Here is a 15,433-nt window from a genome sequence, read left to right as displayed (position 1 = left end):
GAGGTGCGGGCGCAACACCAAGGGTTGCGATCCCGTTGCCGGTCCCGGTCCGGTACGGGCGCGACACTGAGGGTTGCGATCCGTTGCCAGACACGAAAAAAGACAAAAAGGAAAAAAAAACAAAAAAACAAGAAGCTGTATATTTTTCATCTTGTGATTTATTTTTAGTTAAGAGAAAGGAAATCTGTTTATAACCCTGTGTGTTGTTTCTAAAAACCACCCTTTCCATAGAGCTGTCGGAAGCTGCCCAAGAGAATCTGTTTCATATATTAATTTTCACTAATGAATCCAGACTTATAATGATAAATTTTGCCCCAGACTGCCTCGGATGAATTAGAGGAAGATAGTTGCAATCAATGTGGCTATTCTTGGCGATTCAAAAAAGGACTCTATAATAGTGTTTCATAACAGATTCAGAAACTCTGTGGTTCTGAATGTTAATACCAGCATCATCAAAAAATATTTATTAGATGGGAAAGCATATTTTTGAATTTAAGAGGACTTCCAATATTTCCTGTCACCATCAATAATTGGAATCTGCATTTCCTCCTTTATTCATTCAATAAATATCTAACACCCATTATGTTCATGGCATCGCATTAGACTCTGGGGGACTTACAAAGAACTTAGCAGGCTGGGCTCTGCCCTCAAGGGAGAAATGAAAGAAACAGTTACATCTAATTGTTTTTTAACACTGAGAGTGTTAATCCCAGCTTCTGAACATCTTCATCCACAGGGGAGAAGGGCCCAGGGAGCCAGTGCAAGGCCAGTGCCCAAGTGGCCAACGAGTGTTTGTGCCTTGGCCTCCCATGTTCTCGGGGTCTGTTAGGCCAGTGAGTCTCAGGGGCTGCGGCTCAGGTCCCACCAGGGCCAGTGAGGGTTATTCTCTGATGGGCTAAGGTCTGATCCAGCGCAGCTTATTAGTTTCTTTAGATTTTCCTGCAATGCCGGAGACTATTTTAACATGCTAGTGAGACCTCCTAAAACATAGTATTTGTAGACTAAAATGAGCACTTACTAGCATTTCCTTGGGCTGGCCAGCTAGCTCATCTGGTTACTAACATTTCCTGAAGGAGCTCTTGATCAGCCTTCTGCCTGCAACATTGCAGAGCTGCTGCAGGACATGTGTGCACATAGATAGTAGCAATTCCACCCGAAGACGGGAGGCTGGCTGAGGAAGGTAGTCCAGGGTTTTCATCTGTCTGTCCCAGAGGAGGTTCCCTATAATGTGCATTGCTTGTGTAAGGCATGACTGAGATGTACAAGAGCCGTGAGTTTAGGCCACTATTCATTTAAGGCCTCAAAACTCTGGAAGAAGGTAAGTGTAGAAGGTTGGCAGGTTGGAGAGGATAGGGGAAATCCTTGAAGGCTCCCATATTTATATTCCAGCAGTTTGTATGATTTGGACCGTGGCCAGATAGTCATTCATTAATTCGTTCAACATATATTTATTTTAGCATTTGTGTGCATAGCATGTGTTGGGGAAGTCGGGGGAGCCCATGAGGCAGTGCTTCTTAAATGCATCTGCACTTTAGAATCACCTAGGGGACCTCTCAAACTCTCCCAAGCCTGGGCCACACTACAGAACATCACACTCTTCATGTATGGAACACAGATATCGGTATTTTGGACAGTTCCTGGGGTTCCAGTGTACAGACATGTTGATGAGTCACTGCCATGAGGAGTTTACAATATAGTTTTAGATAACACACCCAGAAAATTCAAAGATGATACAAGACGGCTGTACAGAAATCTCGCAGAGCGGGGTGAGGGATTCAAAACTCTGTGCTGTGAGAACTGCTCACTACCTCTGGAGGAGGAACTCCCCGTGGGGATTAGGTGGTAGGAACACGTAGCCAAAAGGTGCTGGGCTTTGACAGGTGTGGGAGAGAGAGAGGAAGGTGCTCACTTTGACCTTGAATTCAGGCAAGTCGAGGGATGACCGTGGGTCATGGTTTTGGAATTGTTGGTGGAATGGGCCAGTATATCAAGCAGGGGACTTTACACTGCCATTAAGTGGATGAATGTTTTTCTTATAAAAGACTAACTACTGGTAATCTGCTGGTGTTTTTCTTGTGTGTATGTGGGCTGAGAATGATGAGGTGAAGCAGATCCCTCAGGATAGAATGCTCAGCTTCACTTCTTGACTCTCTTGCTCTCAGAGTTGCTCCCTGCCCTCTCAACGGCCACAGTGACTATCCCTGTGTGTGCATATCAACACACAAATGAGCTATTTCATGTGGGCAACTCAGTACCCCAGGGTCTTGTGGAGCAGTGAGCTATTGCTGCGCTCAGGGTGGGTGAAGGTACTTGACCTTGGCCCCTCCTGGCTGCTCGAGGTGCTTACAGGCCAAGGGCTGCAAACGACCCAGGCAGACCATGTGTCCTCATTTGGTATTCTCAGGACTTGCAGTTTCTAATCAACTTTTTTCTTATTGAGTCTATTATATATTATTTCAGAGAGGGGAATGAAATGCTTTAACACTTAGTAAATTCTTCATGAGCTGCCATCTAAGTTTTTCTTTCTCTTTCCAACCCACAGTGTGCCATGCCGAGCTGAATGCCATCATGAACAAAAATTCTGCCGATGTGAAAGGCTGTAGTATATACGTCGCCTTGTTCCCATGTAATGAATGCGCTAAGCTCATCATCCAGGCAGGTAGGAGCTGGGCCTTTCCTTTCCATTTGTCACATTTGCATTGCTCTCTGCTCATCAGTTGCTCGTTGCAGATGTGTTTGATCTCAAATTGCTATTGTTTAGATCCAAATTAATTGCACTATCAACTTTGCAAGGTATTTCCCATGTTTTGTTTTTGAATGGTGCCAGGTATTCTAAGACTAATTGCATTGTCTGTGATTCTTACCATGTTTTTAATTTAGTTTGCAACTTCTTAAACTGCAAGCTGCCAAAAAAACAACACAGGCATTGCATATAATTACTGTCAATTTACTATTCTCTGACATATTGTGCATAGATTAGTGGGGAGGGAGAGAAATGAACTTCTGTCAGAAACAAGGTCAGCTGGGAGTCTGTATATGAAATTTTAATTTGTATCTAATACATGGTAGATATTTGAGGATCTAAAGATATCTTTGCACATAAATGTCCTAAGATTCAAATGGTACTACTTTAAGTTTTTCTTGTATTACAGTTACCATAAATCTACACCATTGTATTCTGAACATTTCACCTTTTTCAAACTGTCACATCTGAGATTCAGCTACACTTTGTCTCCATAAAACTCTCAGCTTGAGATTTAAAGACTTATCATGTTTAGCCAGATGTGTGGCTTAAAGGGACTGTTTATCACGAGCCCCACAGATCTCAGAGCAGAAGAGGTCTGCCAGCATGGAATCGAAAGCCACGGTTAAGGAGGAGCGTGGGCTGCCTCGCTCTTGCTGCTGCACGATCCTTCCGAATTTTTCCTTGGCCATCCTCCGGGGTGAAGGCAGCAGCAGGTGCGTGGCAAGAGCAGTGTCTGCTCTACACTTCAGCTTCCTTGTCCCTTCATGGGCTGGGGAGGAGCAGCCTTCAGCACAGAGCCCAAGGGATTCCCGGCTTTCAAGTTAGTACTGCCTGATGAGACCAGGAGAGGAAAACAGATCTGCTCTCCATAGAGCTGGCTCGAACTGGTCTGCAGAGCCATTTTGGGGAGCACGGTGGTACTTATCTCTGTGGTATTTATCACAGTGGTATTTATCTCTGAATGCCCGCACCCTCCACTACCTGCCTCCGCTCCCCACCCTCTTAGCCTCTTGAAATTAAGAATAGTTGCCTTGTGAATAAAAAATCTTTGATTACTTGTAGTAAAGAAAATTTGTTAATCAGATCAAGGCTTGAGTATTTGACATGTTTTCACTTCACATTTTCTTTTTTTTTAAATCCATAAAGACTGGAGGGTAGATTAAATATAATCCGCCCTCTGCTGTATTAGAAAGCGGCAGATACTATTTCAGTAACCGAACATTGCAAGCACACTGGAAAAGGTAATTAATCCTAGGTACTACAAGGGCTCCGTCTGCTTCTGCACATCTTTTGCAGTATATATGGCATATACTGATGGGGCTTCCATTGTTACCTTTTAAGGTATAAGAGAAGTTATTTTCATGTCTGATAAATACCACGATAGTGATGAGGCCACAGCTGCGAGGCGCATGTTTGATATGGCCGGGGTTACCTTCAGGTAAGTGGGGAGAACTTGGGGACAGGGGTGATATGAAGGGCTAATGAAGAAACATACTTGACCTTGGTTGATGTTTAATTTCTCCTTGTGATGCCTGACTTCCACACTTTGAAGTGTCTTTGGAACTGCGATGGCATAAGAATCTAAGAATCTAAAGATTATTTTAGGGGTAGTTTTTTTTTTTTTTTGTCTTTTTTTACTGACCGGCAACGGGATCGCAACCCTCGGTGTTGCGCCCGCACCGCGCTCAGCCAGTGAGTGAGAACCGGTCTCCACATGGGATCCGAACCCTCGGCGGGAGCGCTGTCACGCTCCCAAGTGGCACACTCTCCAGTGCGCCACCGGGCCGGCCCTAGGGGTAGATTTTTAAGAGCAGTATCAGAAGTATCTGAAGACAGTCTGTTTAGTGACTGTACTTTAGTATCAGTAACTTTCCAGGGCTTAGAATAATTATTCAAGTAGCAAGAAATTTAAAAATTCACAAGTTTTATAATAGTAACACCAAACCTTTGTAAATTTTGCAAATGTAACAGTTCTGACATAGAAAATTTAGGATGAAAGTAACCTACCAGGTTGAAACACCAGGAATTCTTTTTACAGCAACATTTTAAATTGATATTTGAAGTCTTGGATTTTTATAATCATCTTTGCTAAGATTGTGAGGTATGTTTTACTTGCAAGTGAGCTGGATCACTTTTGAATCATGGCAGAGAATTCTTTTGATACTGTGAAGTATCAAAAAGTATTACAAAGTTTGATGGTGTTTGTGATCAACAGTAATGGTACTATTACTATAGATAACTTGTGTTCATCATTAGGGATGTAGGTTAGATGTAATGAGGCTCAAACTAAACCATTGTCCCTTATGAGACTTAAAACCCAAATTATTTACATACTCTCTTATTCACTGATTCGTGAAAGAATATGTTTAGTCCCCAAATATTTTCTTTTTAATTGTTGTAGGAGTAATATGTAATGAGTAAGAAGTCAATCAGTAAAAAAATATATGGTGGGTTTATTTTGTTTGCATTTTTAGAACATGGTTTTAAAAAATTACTTCTCACTAAAGCTAGTTGATTTTTGCTGTGTATGAGAGGCAAAAGGAAATTTACTGGTTTTTGCTTTAGAGCAACTCTAAGTTGGCTGCAGAAATTTCCAAGGAAACAAGATAAATCTGATGGGAAATCTAGTAATCAGATATCATGTCGTGCAGCTAACTTGTTAGAAATCCTTTGACTCCCTGATAATTCATGAACTCAGATACCTGAAGAACATACAAACCAAGCCACCCCATGCATCTTTTTTGCCTTAGTCTTTTCTGGTCTGCATTTCTCTCAGTATGGTGCACTGTAATTGGCTCCTATAGAGATAAAGTATCAAGCAAATCCCAGGACATTTTTTTCTCCACACAGAAAATATAGGTTAAGTTAAAGTAAACAAATCACTTTAACTACTCACTGGATAATATCTTTGTATATTTTGTTTTTATGTTTAGGAAATTCACACCAAAGTGCAGCAAGATCGTCATTGACTTTGATTCAATTAACAGCAGACCGAGTCAAAAGCTTCAGTGAGTTACATCTCATTAAATCTCCAGAAGATTGGGATTATCCTCTTCTAAGAAGCTACTAATGCCTTTCATCTTGAAGTTACACATAACTTTTTAATAGCCAGTACAGAAGAAGTAGACATCTAAAGAATATAAAGCCTCCAATCTTTTTTACTGTCTCTCCTGTCACATGGAATCTTCATCTGTTTAAACTATTGATTTAGGGTTTAAAATAAGGGACCTGTAGATAGCCTGTCGCACAGGGCTAGAGAGAGGATGCCTCCTCCTCGTGTGTCCTGTTGCTGGGGTGCTGGTTGCTCTGCAGAAGGGCATCAGCTATCTGTCATCCTCTGCATTTCAGCAGCCACTGTTCACTGCTACATGTGCTGGAAGGACAAATAAATAATTGTCGTGTTCTTAGCGGGGATGAGCAGACACACTGATTTGAACATCTGGCCCAAATGAAGCATAACTTGTAGTGCCCTTGGAAAAAAATTAGGACCCAAATGTCAGGCACATGAAAGTATTTGCTGCACAGAGTTGAAGGAAACCCCCACGCACCCACCCAGAAAACCTAGCTAGGCTGGCACATCTGTCTTGACAGATGATAAGCGTAACTGAACCAGGAATATATTCTCTGCTCCTGCCTTCCTGCTACACACAGGGTAGTGGCACGTTGTCCCTCCGGGGGTGGGGCCTCCTGTTGTTTTGGCTTCCTATTTTGGTTTGTTGGTCACATGGAGCTCTTACATTTAGTTTATCTGAATAATAAGTTGTTCCCAGAGGAGACATCCTGTCTCCACTTGTCATCCCCAGACCACGCCCTGCTATGGCGGCAGCTGCACTTGTGTGGATGGGAGGGGGGCATCCACCCAGCCCCTTCCACTGGGTGAGAATATGTAGCTTCCGCGTGCCGGCACGGTTCATTTCCAAGGCCGCCGGTTCATTTCCAAGGCTGCCATACAGCCAGAGAGTAAATGAATTCCTATCCTGTAAGTGAATTGTGAGACATTCCGCACTCCTGGAGGCGCTTTATTACAGATCTGCTGGTGACTGGAGCTCGTGTGTGCTCCTGGCACCAGGCTGTCATCTGCACAAATTCACCTTCCTGATCTCCGGGAGCTGGGATGCATGGCTGTGCCCCTGTCTTTAATCTCATTTAATTTTTATTAAACATGCTCAGTACCTTTGTTGAGAAAATGCTTTTTCTGTCCTAAAGATTATTACCTTTTTAAAGTGCTCTTATATTTTCATGAGTTTTTATTTTGTCTCTGAGGTTTTGTACTCCATATCCTGGGGCATTTTGTAATTTGGCTGCTTACCAATATTATTAAAATCTTATTAAAATCTAGCACACCGAAGTATGTTCATTTTTATGTTGTTATAATTATATGCTTAACTCTCTGTTTCTGTCATTTCCGTATTGTCTGTGAAGCACATTACATATGTCTTAATGCTCAAGAAACTCTTTGAGAGACTAAAGCTGTGGGCTTTACCCAGGGTTAGTGGGTGATGCTTCTTTGTGGAGCAGATTTCACATGTTAAGACAAGGCCCTCTGCCCACCCTCCTTCCTGCGTACCTGTTCCTTGTTGCAGGTCCCGGGCCACCTCCCTCCTGGCATGCTTCAGTCCTGAATTCCATCTTCTGCTGCCCTCTTATCTCTTTCTTTTTCTCAGTCTCTCCTCTTTTTTCTCCTCCATTTTTCTTTTCTCCTTCAAACCCCTTGGCCTCTGTTTGCTTCCAGATGCATAAAAACAAGAGGTGTGTAGAAGAAAGAAATCAGCAAAGAGACTTAAAGACAGAAAATATTTAGATTTTTATGTTGCTGCAAGTTATGAATTGTGAGCCCTGTTAGCAAGGAATGTGCAATTTTTATGTCACATTCGTAAATGTGTATAGGGACTAATAAGCCAGTAGTGCATCTAATTAATTTTAATACTATCTTGTACTTTGTTTTAGTGTTACATTGACTTTTAGTGAAAAGAATTTTTTTCTTTTTCCTCTTTGTGGGAAGGCTAACAAAGAAGGGTCCTGGGTAAGAGAGAAGTCCATGTACTGACAGACAGTGGTTGGGTTTTTTATGGGCTGGTGACACTGTCATTGTGGGTATTTAAGGCTTCCACCTATGAACTGTGTTGCTGAACCTGATTTCCTGGTGACTGTAAGTAATTATGTCTTAGTTTCCGGTACCACTACAGTAGTAGTGGAATTGTCCTGTCCAGAGAATTCTGCAGATGTCAGTGTTCCAGTTAATAGAGGTTTGCTTTGAACTGTTGCCTTTGGGAAGAGGATTCCAGAAGGAAGGAGTTTTGAGCAGCCTTTTGCCTCGCAGGCATGACTGGATAATTGTGGTGAAGGGAGACTATCTGAGAGAAGTATTGCTGCCTGTCATGGCTAATAAATGACAGTAAGGAAACCATCTTTCACAGAACTGTTGGTAGAACTGCATTTAAAAGGCAAAATTTGTGAGTGAAATGATCCATTTCCCTGACACATTTTATGCTTTCCTAACTTTTTTTTTTTTAGGAGTCTGTCCTTAAAGACTTCTGAAGCCCAACAAGACCCAGCAACAAAAGTGATCTAATATATTAGCCATCTTTTCCTAAATTAAAAATGAAGCAAAATAAGAGAATAAACATAAAAACTGAGAAGAACTTATAAATAAAAATTTAGACGTGTATGCCCAAGTCATCTAAAGTTCCTGTGGGCCAGGTATAATTTTTGATCTTCCAATGTCCATATCTACCTGAGAATTAAAAATATTTAGGTTGAAGGACCCGAGGAATATAGGGAGGTGATTTTCCTATTGGTGATAGTGATAAGTTCGAATCTTTATAGTTCACTTTTTTTTTTAAACTAATGCCACTCTAAAAATGGTTGTTTCTGTAAATCATTAACCAGGAGGCCTGCCCAAGGCTCAGTGGAAGGACCAGACTCAAGGGGACAGTGCTTTGCAAACTTATCTCTTGACAGGGAATCATGGTGACTACATGGTGAGTTATAGGTTGCCAGCTGCAGAGGTGTAGGCAAAATAACTCCAGGCCCAGGATGTTTTGTGGCCACGATCACATTTACAGGAAAAGGCTTAACACGTTTAGAGTAGATTAGGACTGCCCCAGAATTCTGGAAAGACTTTTAGCTAGTCCTGTTTTCTTTCCAGAATTGTTGGAGGAGTCTAAAGCCATTTCATCATGAGAATATATAAATCTCCAAATAGTGCCTACCACGCATTGGATTCTCTGATAGTTCCTAGTGTAGAGTCAGAATAGATACAGATGGTTAGATACTAGAAATGTTAGCAGGACGAAGCCCAGCTTTGCCACCATTATTAAGCTAATGCTCTCCATGTACCTGAGCCATGCCCACGTGACCTGCACTTCATTTTCTCTGTGATCGCGTTTTCTACCTTTTATGTCCGTATACATGGAAGTAAGGCCAGTGGGTGGAGGCAGAGGCCAGAAGTGGATTTCTGCAGGAGCCAGGTACTCACTCCATTTCCAATGCCTCAGACATTACAAGATTCTAAAGGTCCTTCGTTAAATGAAAACAAGTTTAGTATTTCCAAAGAAAATTGGGGGTGGGGGGCTATGTTGATGACAGAAAGGTGTATATCTGCTCAGCACTCAGGAGTGGAATGCCTGTGTGGAACCTATGGGTCTACAGGCCTGGAGCTGAAAAAAGATGTGGCCCTTATGTTTGGTAGCCAACTGCTGTTTTTCTCTTGAGTACCATGTTCTCTTGAGTTCCAGTCCACACCATTGCTTGCCTGCTGCCACTTTCTTAAAAAAAAATTTTTTTTTAATTGTGGTAAAATATCCATAACATAAAATTTCCCATCTTAACCATTTTTAAGTTCAGTGCAACCACGTTGTGCAGCCATCACCACCATTTCTCTCCAAAACTCTGCATTTTGCAAAACTGAAACTCCATACCCATTAAACAATAACTCTCTCTTCCCCCTCCCCAGCACCTGGCAAACACCATTCTACTTTCTGCATGAACTTGACTACTCTAGGTACCTCACAGAAGTGGAATCATGCTGAATTTTCTCTTTGTGACTCAGCATAAGGTCCTCAAGGTTCTTAGATGTAGCATGTGTCAGAAATTGCTTCCTTTTGAAGGCTGAAGAATATCACTTTTTAGGTATATACTGCATTTTGTTTAACCATCCACTGATGGACAGTTGGCTTGTTTCCACTTTTGGCTGCCATTCTCTTTTGAATGTCCAATGTTCCTCAATAAGCTGGCGCCATCCTCTCAGCCCCTGACCATCTGCCTCCCTCCCTATACCAGTCACCTGTTCTCAAGCTGTTCTTACCTTCTTTTTAAAGCCAGCATTTCTAAGATTCTCTTAATGTGCTTCCTTCGACCACCCACAGGTTTCTATGCATCTTTCAGCATTAAGGTGGATCCTGCCCTCCCTATAGAGTCTCCCCAGACCTTCCTCCACTTGAAGTGACTTTTTCGTCTTTGAAATCCTGCAGTGTTTAATGTCAGTAACAGTCTTTTTGGCAAGGAATTGTGCACTATTTTATGACATCTCTTCTACTGTCTAAAACTTATTGAGATGTTTCATTTAACTTCACATTTATCTCTTCCTGCTCTAACTAGATTGTAAACTCCACGGGAGCCTCTGTGGTATCTGGTGGGTCTTTATACCCAGCTGTCTCTCATCCTCCCCATGTGTTTGCACAGGACCTTAGGCAGAAGGGTTTAATACATATTTCTAATATGTCCACTTAAAAGTTATGAACCAGATTGCACTTTAATTCAGTGAAGTAGCTGAGCAGGAGCCAGCTTCCTAAATTATTTTTTCCGTGCTGATTTCCTCATGAATGGCTTGGAAAAAATTGGCATATAGTATGTAAGAGAAAGAAATCTTCCTGTTCGCATCCAGGGTTAATGGGCACATTTATCTTTGAGAGAGAAGGGAGATTACTATTTAAATGTCTTATTTTTAACTTCTGTGTTTCAGTTAAAGCGTTCTTAAATATGGTTTTGAATTAGGAATTTGGCAATAATGTATACCTTTGGCAGAACACCCAGAGATGATGTTTTCATTGATATCCATTTGATTAGAGGATGCCTTGACCTTCTCAGGGCTTAAATCACTGTAGAATGCTTACTGTTGTAGTTTTTTATTTTGACTTTTGCTAATGAAAATTGTTACATCTTGGTTTTGTTAAAGACTTAAACATGCCATTTGGTCCAGGTTTTAAGTGGACACTTTGTTTTGGAGTTGCTTTCTCTGCACAGTGGCACATGGTGTGCAGTCTTCCGTATTTATTCTGCCTTTTCCCCATTTCCTGAATAAGCAGGCATCAGTAATGTATGCAGCTGGAAGTACCAGACACCTGACTGTCAGTGGTGAAACAGTATATTTTTCTCCTGTAATAAATACTGTGGTAAGAATTTGCTAGAGTTGGTTCAGTTATTCAATGATGTCAGCAAAGATCTAGGCTTTTCTCTTTATTTTCACTTGGCTATCATTAGCTTTGTGTCTTCAAGCTTGTTTTGTCAAGCTGCAGGAGTCCCCTTCATGTTAAGTGCAAGAGGACATTGGGGTAAGACTTCTCCCCTCTTGCCTGTCCCTCTGATCAGGAAAGCAGAAATTTTCCCAAAAGCCCCTAACAAATATTCTCTTCTTTGGTCACAGCTGGATCCCATGGCCACCCCTAGCTGCAAGGGAGGCTGGCAGGGTACTGGGCTTTCCAGGCTGTTACTAATGATATTGGCCACAGCATACTCCATGCTTGAAAAATTGTGTAACAGTCTAATTATGTAATTTCTACTCAGCTGCTTTTCACATCTTCAGTGTTAAAGTATTTGTTGAGTTGAAAAATGTTACCTGCTTCATAGGAGTTTTTGTGAACTTTACATTGACTTTCAAACTTCTGTATACAAAATCTTAGTTTTTTAGTTAGTCAGAGCTACAAAAGAGTAATATATATGAAGGGTCTTCAAAAAGTTCATGGAAAGATTCATGTTATCTTTTTTTTTTTTTTTTCCTTTTTGTCTTTTTTCGTGACCGGTAATGGGATCACAACCCTCGGTGTCGCGCCCGTACCAGGACCGGCAACGGAATCGCAACCCTCGGTGTCGCGCCCGCACCGCACTCAACCAGTGAGCGGACCGGTCTCTATATGGGATCAAAACCCTCGGCGCTCCTGCTACCGCGCTCCCAAGCGCCACACTCTACCAAGTGCGCCACCGGGCCTGCCCCATGTTATCTTTTAATGCCATTTTCCATGAGCTTTTAAAAATACCCTGATATATCCACAATCACACCATGTGAGGGAAAGTTACATCATGGCCTTCAGTGCCTAAATACTCTGTGTATTTCTTAAGGATAGGGATATTTTCATATATAATCACAGTATATTGATGTTAGTAAGTTTAACATTGTTAGAATACTTTAATCTATCATTCATAGACCAATTTTGTCAGTTGACCCCATAATTTTCTGCATAACATGTTCAGTACAGAATCCAGTCCAGGATTTGATATTGCATTTAGTTGTTATATCTCTTTAGCCTCTTTAATCTGGAACATTTTCATAGTGACACTGCTTCTTAAGAGAGCTCCTTTCTCCAGCTGCCTTATGCTAAGGTTCCTTAAAATCAGCAGTTTTCATACATTTTGGTCTCACAGGCCCTTTACAGTCTTAAATACTACTGAGGATCCCAAAGGCTCTTTTGTTTATGTGGATTATATCTATTGATATTTACTGCATTGGAAATTACAACAGATTTTTAAAATATTTTAATTAATTTAAAATAACAACAATAAACACTGTACATGTTAACATAAGTAATATACTTTTATGAAAAATAACTTTTCCAGGACTATAAAAATATTTAGTGAAAAGAGTAGCCTTGTCTTGCATTTTTGCAATCTTTTTCATGTCTGGCGTGATAGAAAACAACTGGATTCTCATTTCTGCACGTGCTTTCCATCTGTTGCGATATGTTGTTTTGGCTGAAGTATATGAAGAAAATCCATCCATACACAGATATATAATTGGAAAAGGGAGGCATATTTGAATAGCATTTTCGGAAAAATGTGAATAGTCTTTGGTACCACACAACTTCGTAAGTGGAAGTTTCTTAAAAGGTAGTTGCAATGTGAAATCTGAAACCATATCAATGAGCATTTCATATTATCTTGCATTAAAATCCATTGGTCTGTCTTGTATTTTGAATTGATGTTTTGCCTTTGCATGATATTATAACATGCATTGGTCATTTGGAAACTACTAGTTTACTGAATTGCACAGATCTTCCAAATGTTGACTCATTTCATTATATAATATCCAGAAATCACTTTTGTGAATATCACTCCTGATCTCATCAGAAATTTTTTTTTTTTAAGTATTGGGAAGCTGTCACACTCACAGTGACAGATAATTTTTCAAAATTCTAATTTCATGTTGAAAGCTTGAATTTCATCATTTTATCACTTCATTTTCCTTGAAGTGATAGACTTATTTTGTTTATTTTTAAGAAAATGTGTGTCCCAAATCTAAGTATCCATAGTTTGTCAGTCTTTCAAGTAAGAACAGCATTCCATGAACAAAGAGGCTAGCTCTGCAGTTGCATGTGCTCTTCCTGAAGCCGGCCGTCGTGCAGGGGCGTGCTGCCCGTGTACTTCATGCATACTGCCTGTACCATCCCAGGGAAGGGTGAAAAGAGAACTACTCAAGCCTCGAGATTTAGTACAAGTAATGCTTTTCTCAGGCCTCAATAAGGACATTCTTAAGTGAAACTGGCCGCCGTTTTCCTTCCCCATTTGTGGTGGTGAAGACTAGCGCATGTTGGTGCCGCTGCCTCTGATTCGTGCCTTGATTCATTCGCCAGCACTTGTACTCACCGTCACTTTGGTTGCCTCCGTGCAAATGTCGACCCAGTGAGAAAGGCAAAAACATCTTAGTATTACAATCCAAATAGTTTTGACAACGTGGACCCCCTGAAAGGGTTAGCAGCACCGTGCTTTGAGAGGCTTGCGCTCTTAGATGACAGAACGGTTCTAGCCTGAAAGGCACTTTGGAGATGTCTGTTCCGTTTAGACTTTGCCCCTTTCTTTTCATGCATTTCTTGGCCTGGGTGACATCACCTGAGGAGGGGGGAGATTTTTTTTTAGAGTTGATCATTTCCTTCTCACCTGGTTTGCTGCAGCTGAACAAATGAACCAGTCTGTTACAGTTTTACGCATGAGAACATCACAGACTCTCTTCTTATTTAATGCCCCTGTGTTAAAATGTTGATAAGAGACGGTGAATTGAGTCAAGTCACAGCAGCATATTGCAAGAGGCTGAAACATTCAGCCATAGTCTTGCCGCGGCCTGGGCGTACTGCTGGGAAGGTAGGCTCTGAGTTCCGCTTAAAACTGTGTGCACATGCTGGGGGCTTTGTGTTTCCTGGATCCTTTTCATTGAGTGGGGATGATAGTTTTTCATTCTAAGGCCAGACGAGGCTGATTGGCTGTCTGCATGGTGGAGCTTTTAGTCATCAGCAGCCCTGGAAGAGCAACAGAGCAATCAACACTTGAGCAGCACGTGCTGGCGCTGATTAGCTCTGCTGGTTAGAATGAGGACTAACGCGAGACTAAGGTCATGGACGTGGCCCTGCAGCTCAGGTAGCCCGGCCACCCTCCAAATTGCCACTCCTGCCCAGTCAGCTGCCTCACAGATGCTCACCGCCAGCTGGAAAAGAGCCAGGGAGGCACAAGCCAGGAGTCAGCACGGGCTCTTAGTGTTTAAAACCACACAAAATAAAAACAGGTTCTGTAATGTACCACCCCCTGTGATTCCTCTCTAGGAACATCAGACTTAATGATTTAAATTTAATTTGTTGGCCATTTGGTGGTTATTTTTTTAAAACACTAATGATTTATTAGCATTTTTTACAATAAGCAACATTTAATATCTATTCATGAGAGTTCAAATGGATCAACTACTTAATTTCTTAATAAATGAATTAGAGAAGTATTACTTAGAAGATACTTCATACTGTGAGCATGTTCTCTGCACGTCTTGTGACCTTGATTCTGTCGTATTATTAGAGTCAGAAATGGAAGGGAAATGCAGCTGATTACAGCTCTGACTTCCAAGAAGGAAGGGTTGGGGAAAGGGCACAGTGGAGTTTTCATTTAGTTCCACAGATTTCACACACTACTAACACTGAGTCTGCTGCTTCCCCTCACCTCTCCTTTCTGCTCTTTCCCGGTGCTGTTGACTGAAGCAGGCTGGCCCTAGGTCACACCCAGGACACAAGGACGGCACAAGCTGGCTTAAGAAAAGTGCCTGACAAAAATACACATGTAAGTAAATCCAGCCCCTTTCTGCCTAGTATGAACCTGAGTTTTCACTGGCACATTTTGATTAAGCAGCTACTGCTATCTTTAAAGGGGATGGGGGTCGGGTGGGGGCAGGAGAAGGTTCTGCAATGCAGTTTTAGCTTATGAAATTCAGAGGAAAAAGAAGCAAGGAGCATCACTGTGACGTGTGCCTCCTCCCAAAAAGCTGGGGTTTCTCTACCAAACAGCAACAGCACCTCAGTCTAAGAGGCAGCATGGCAAATTCTCACCAAGTAAAGGAGAGTGGGCACAGGAAGGGTTTTATGTGGACCGTGCCTCTCCTATCGCAGAGCCCCTTTAGTTGAATGTCATCTGTTGAGTTGTAAGGGGCGGGGGGGGGGGGGG

At 41.7% G+C, this 15,433-nt stretch overlaps 1 protein-coding gene across 1 annotated transcript in view; it reads left to right on the top strand.

Annotated features, from left to right (window-relative positions):
- The window catches only part of DCTD (dCMP deaminase), a 27,345-nt gene extending 20,261 nt beyond the window's left edge, over window positions 1–7,084 (top strand). The window contains exons 4-6 of the mRNA XM_008587121.1: window positions 2,543–2,659; window positions 4,088–4,184; window positions 5,680–7,084. Coding sequence (XP_008585343.1) covers window positions 2,543–2,659; window positions 4,088–4,184; window positions 5,680–5,758 — 293 coding nt within the window. The 3' untranslated portion in view covers window positions 5,759–7,084. The remainder of the gene's footprint in view (window positions 1–2,542; window positions 2,660–4,087; window positions 4,185–5,679) is intronic.
- The last annotated feature ends 8,349 nt before the right edge of the window (window positions 7,085–15,433 follow it).

Source organism: Galeopterus variegatus, unplaced genomic scaffold (genome assembly GCF_000696425.1).
Source record: "Galeopterus variegatus unplaced genomic scaffold, G_variegatus-3.0.2 Scaffold4254, whole genome shotgun sequence".
NCBI classification, from domain to species: Eukaryota; Metazoa; Chordata; class Mammalia; order Dermoptera; family Cynocephalidae; genus Galeopterus; species Galeopterus variegatus.
This window is presented reverse-complemented; position numbering and strand designations above follow the sequence as displayed.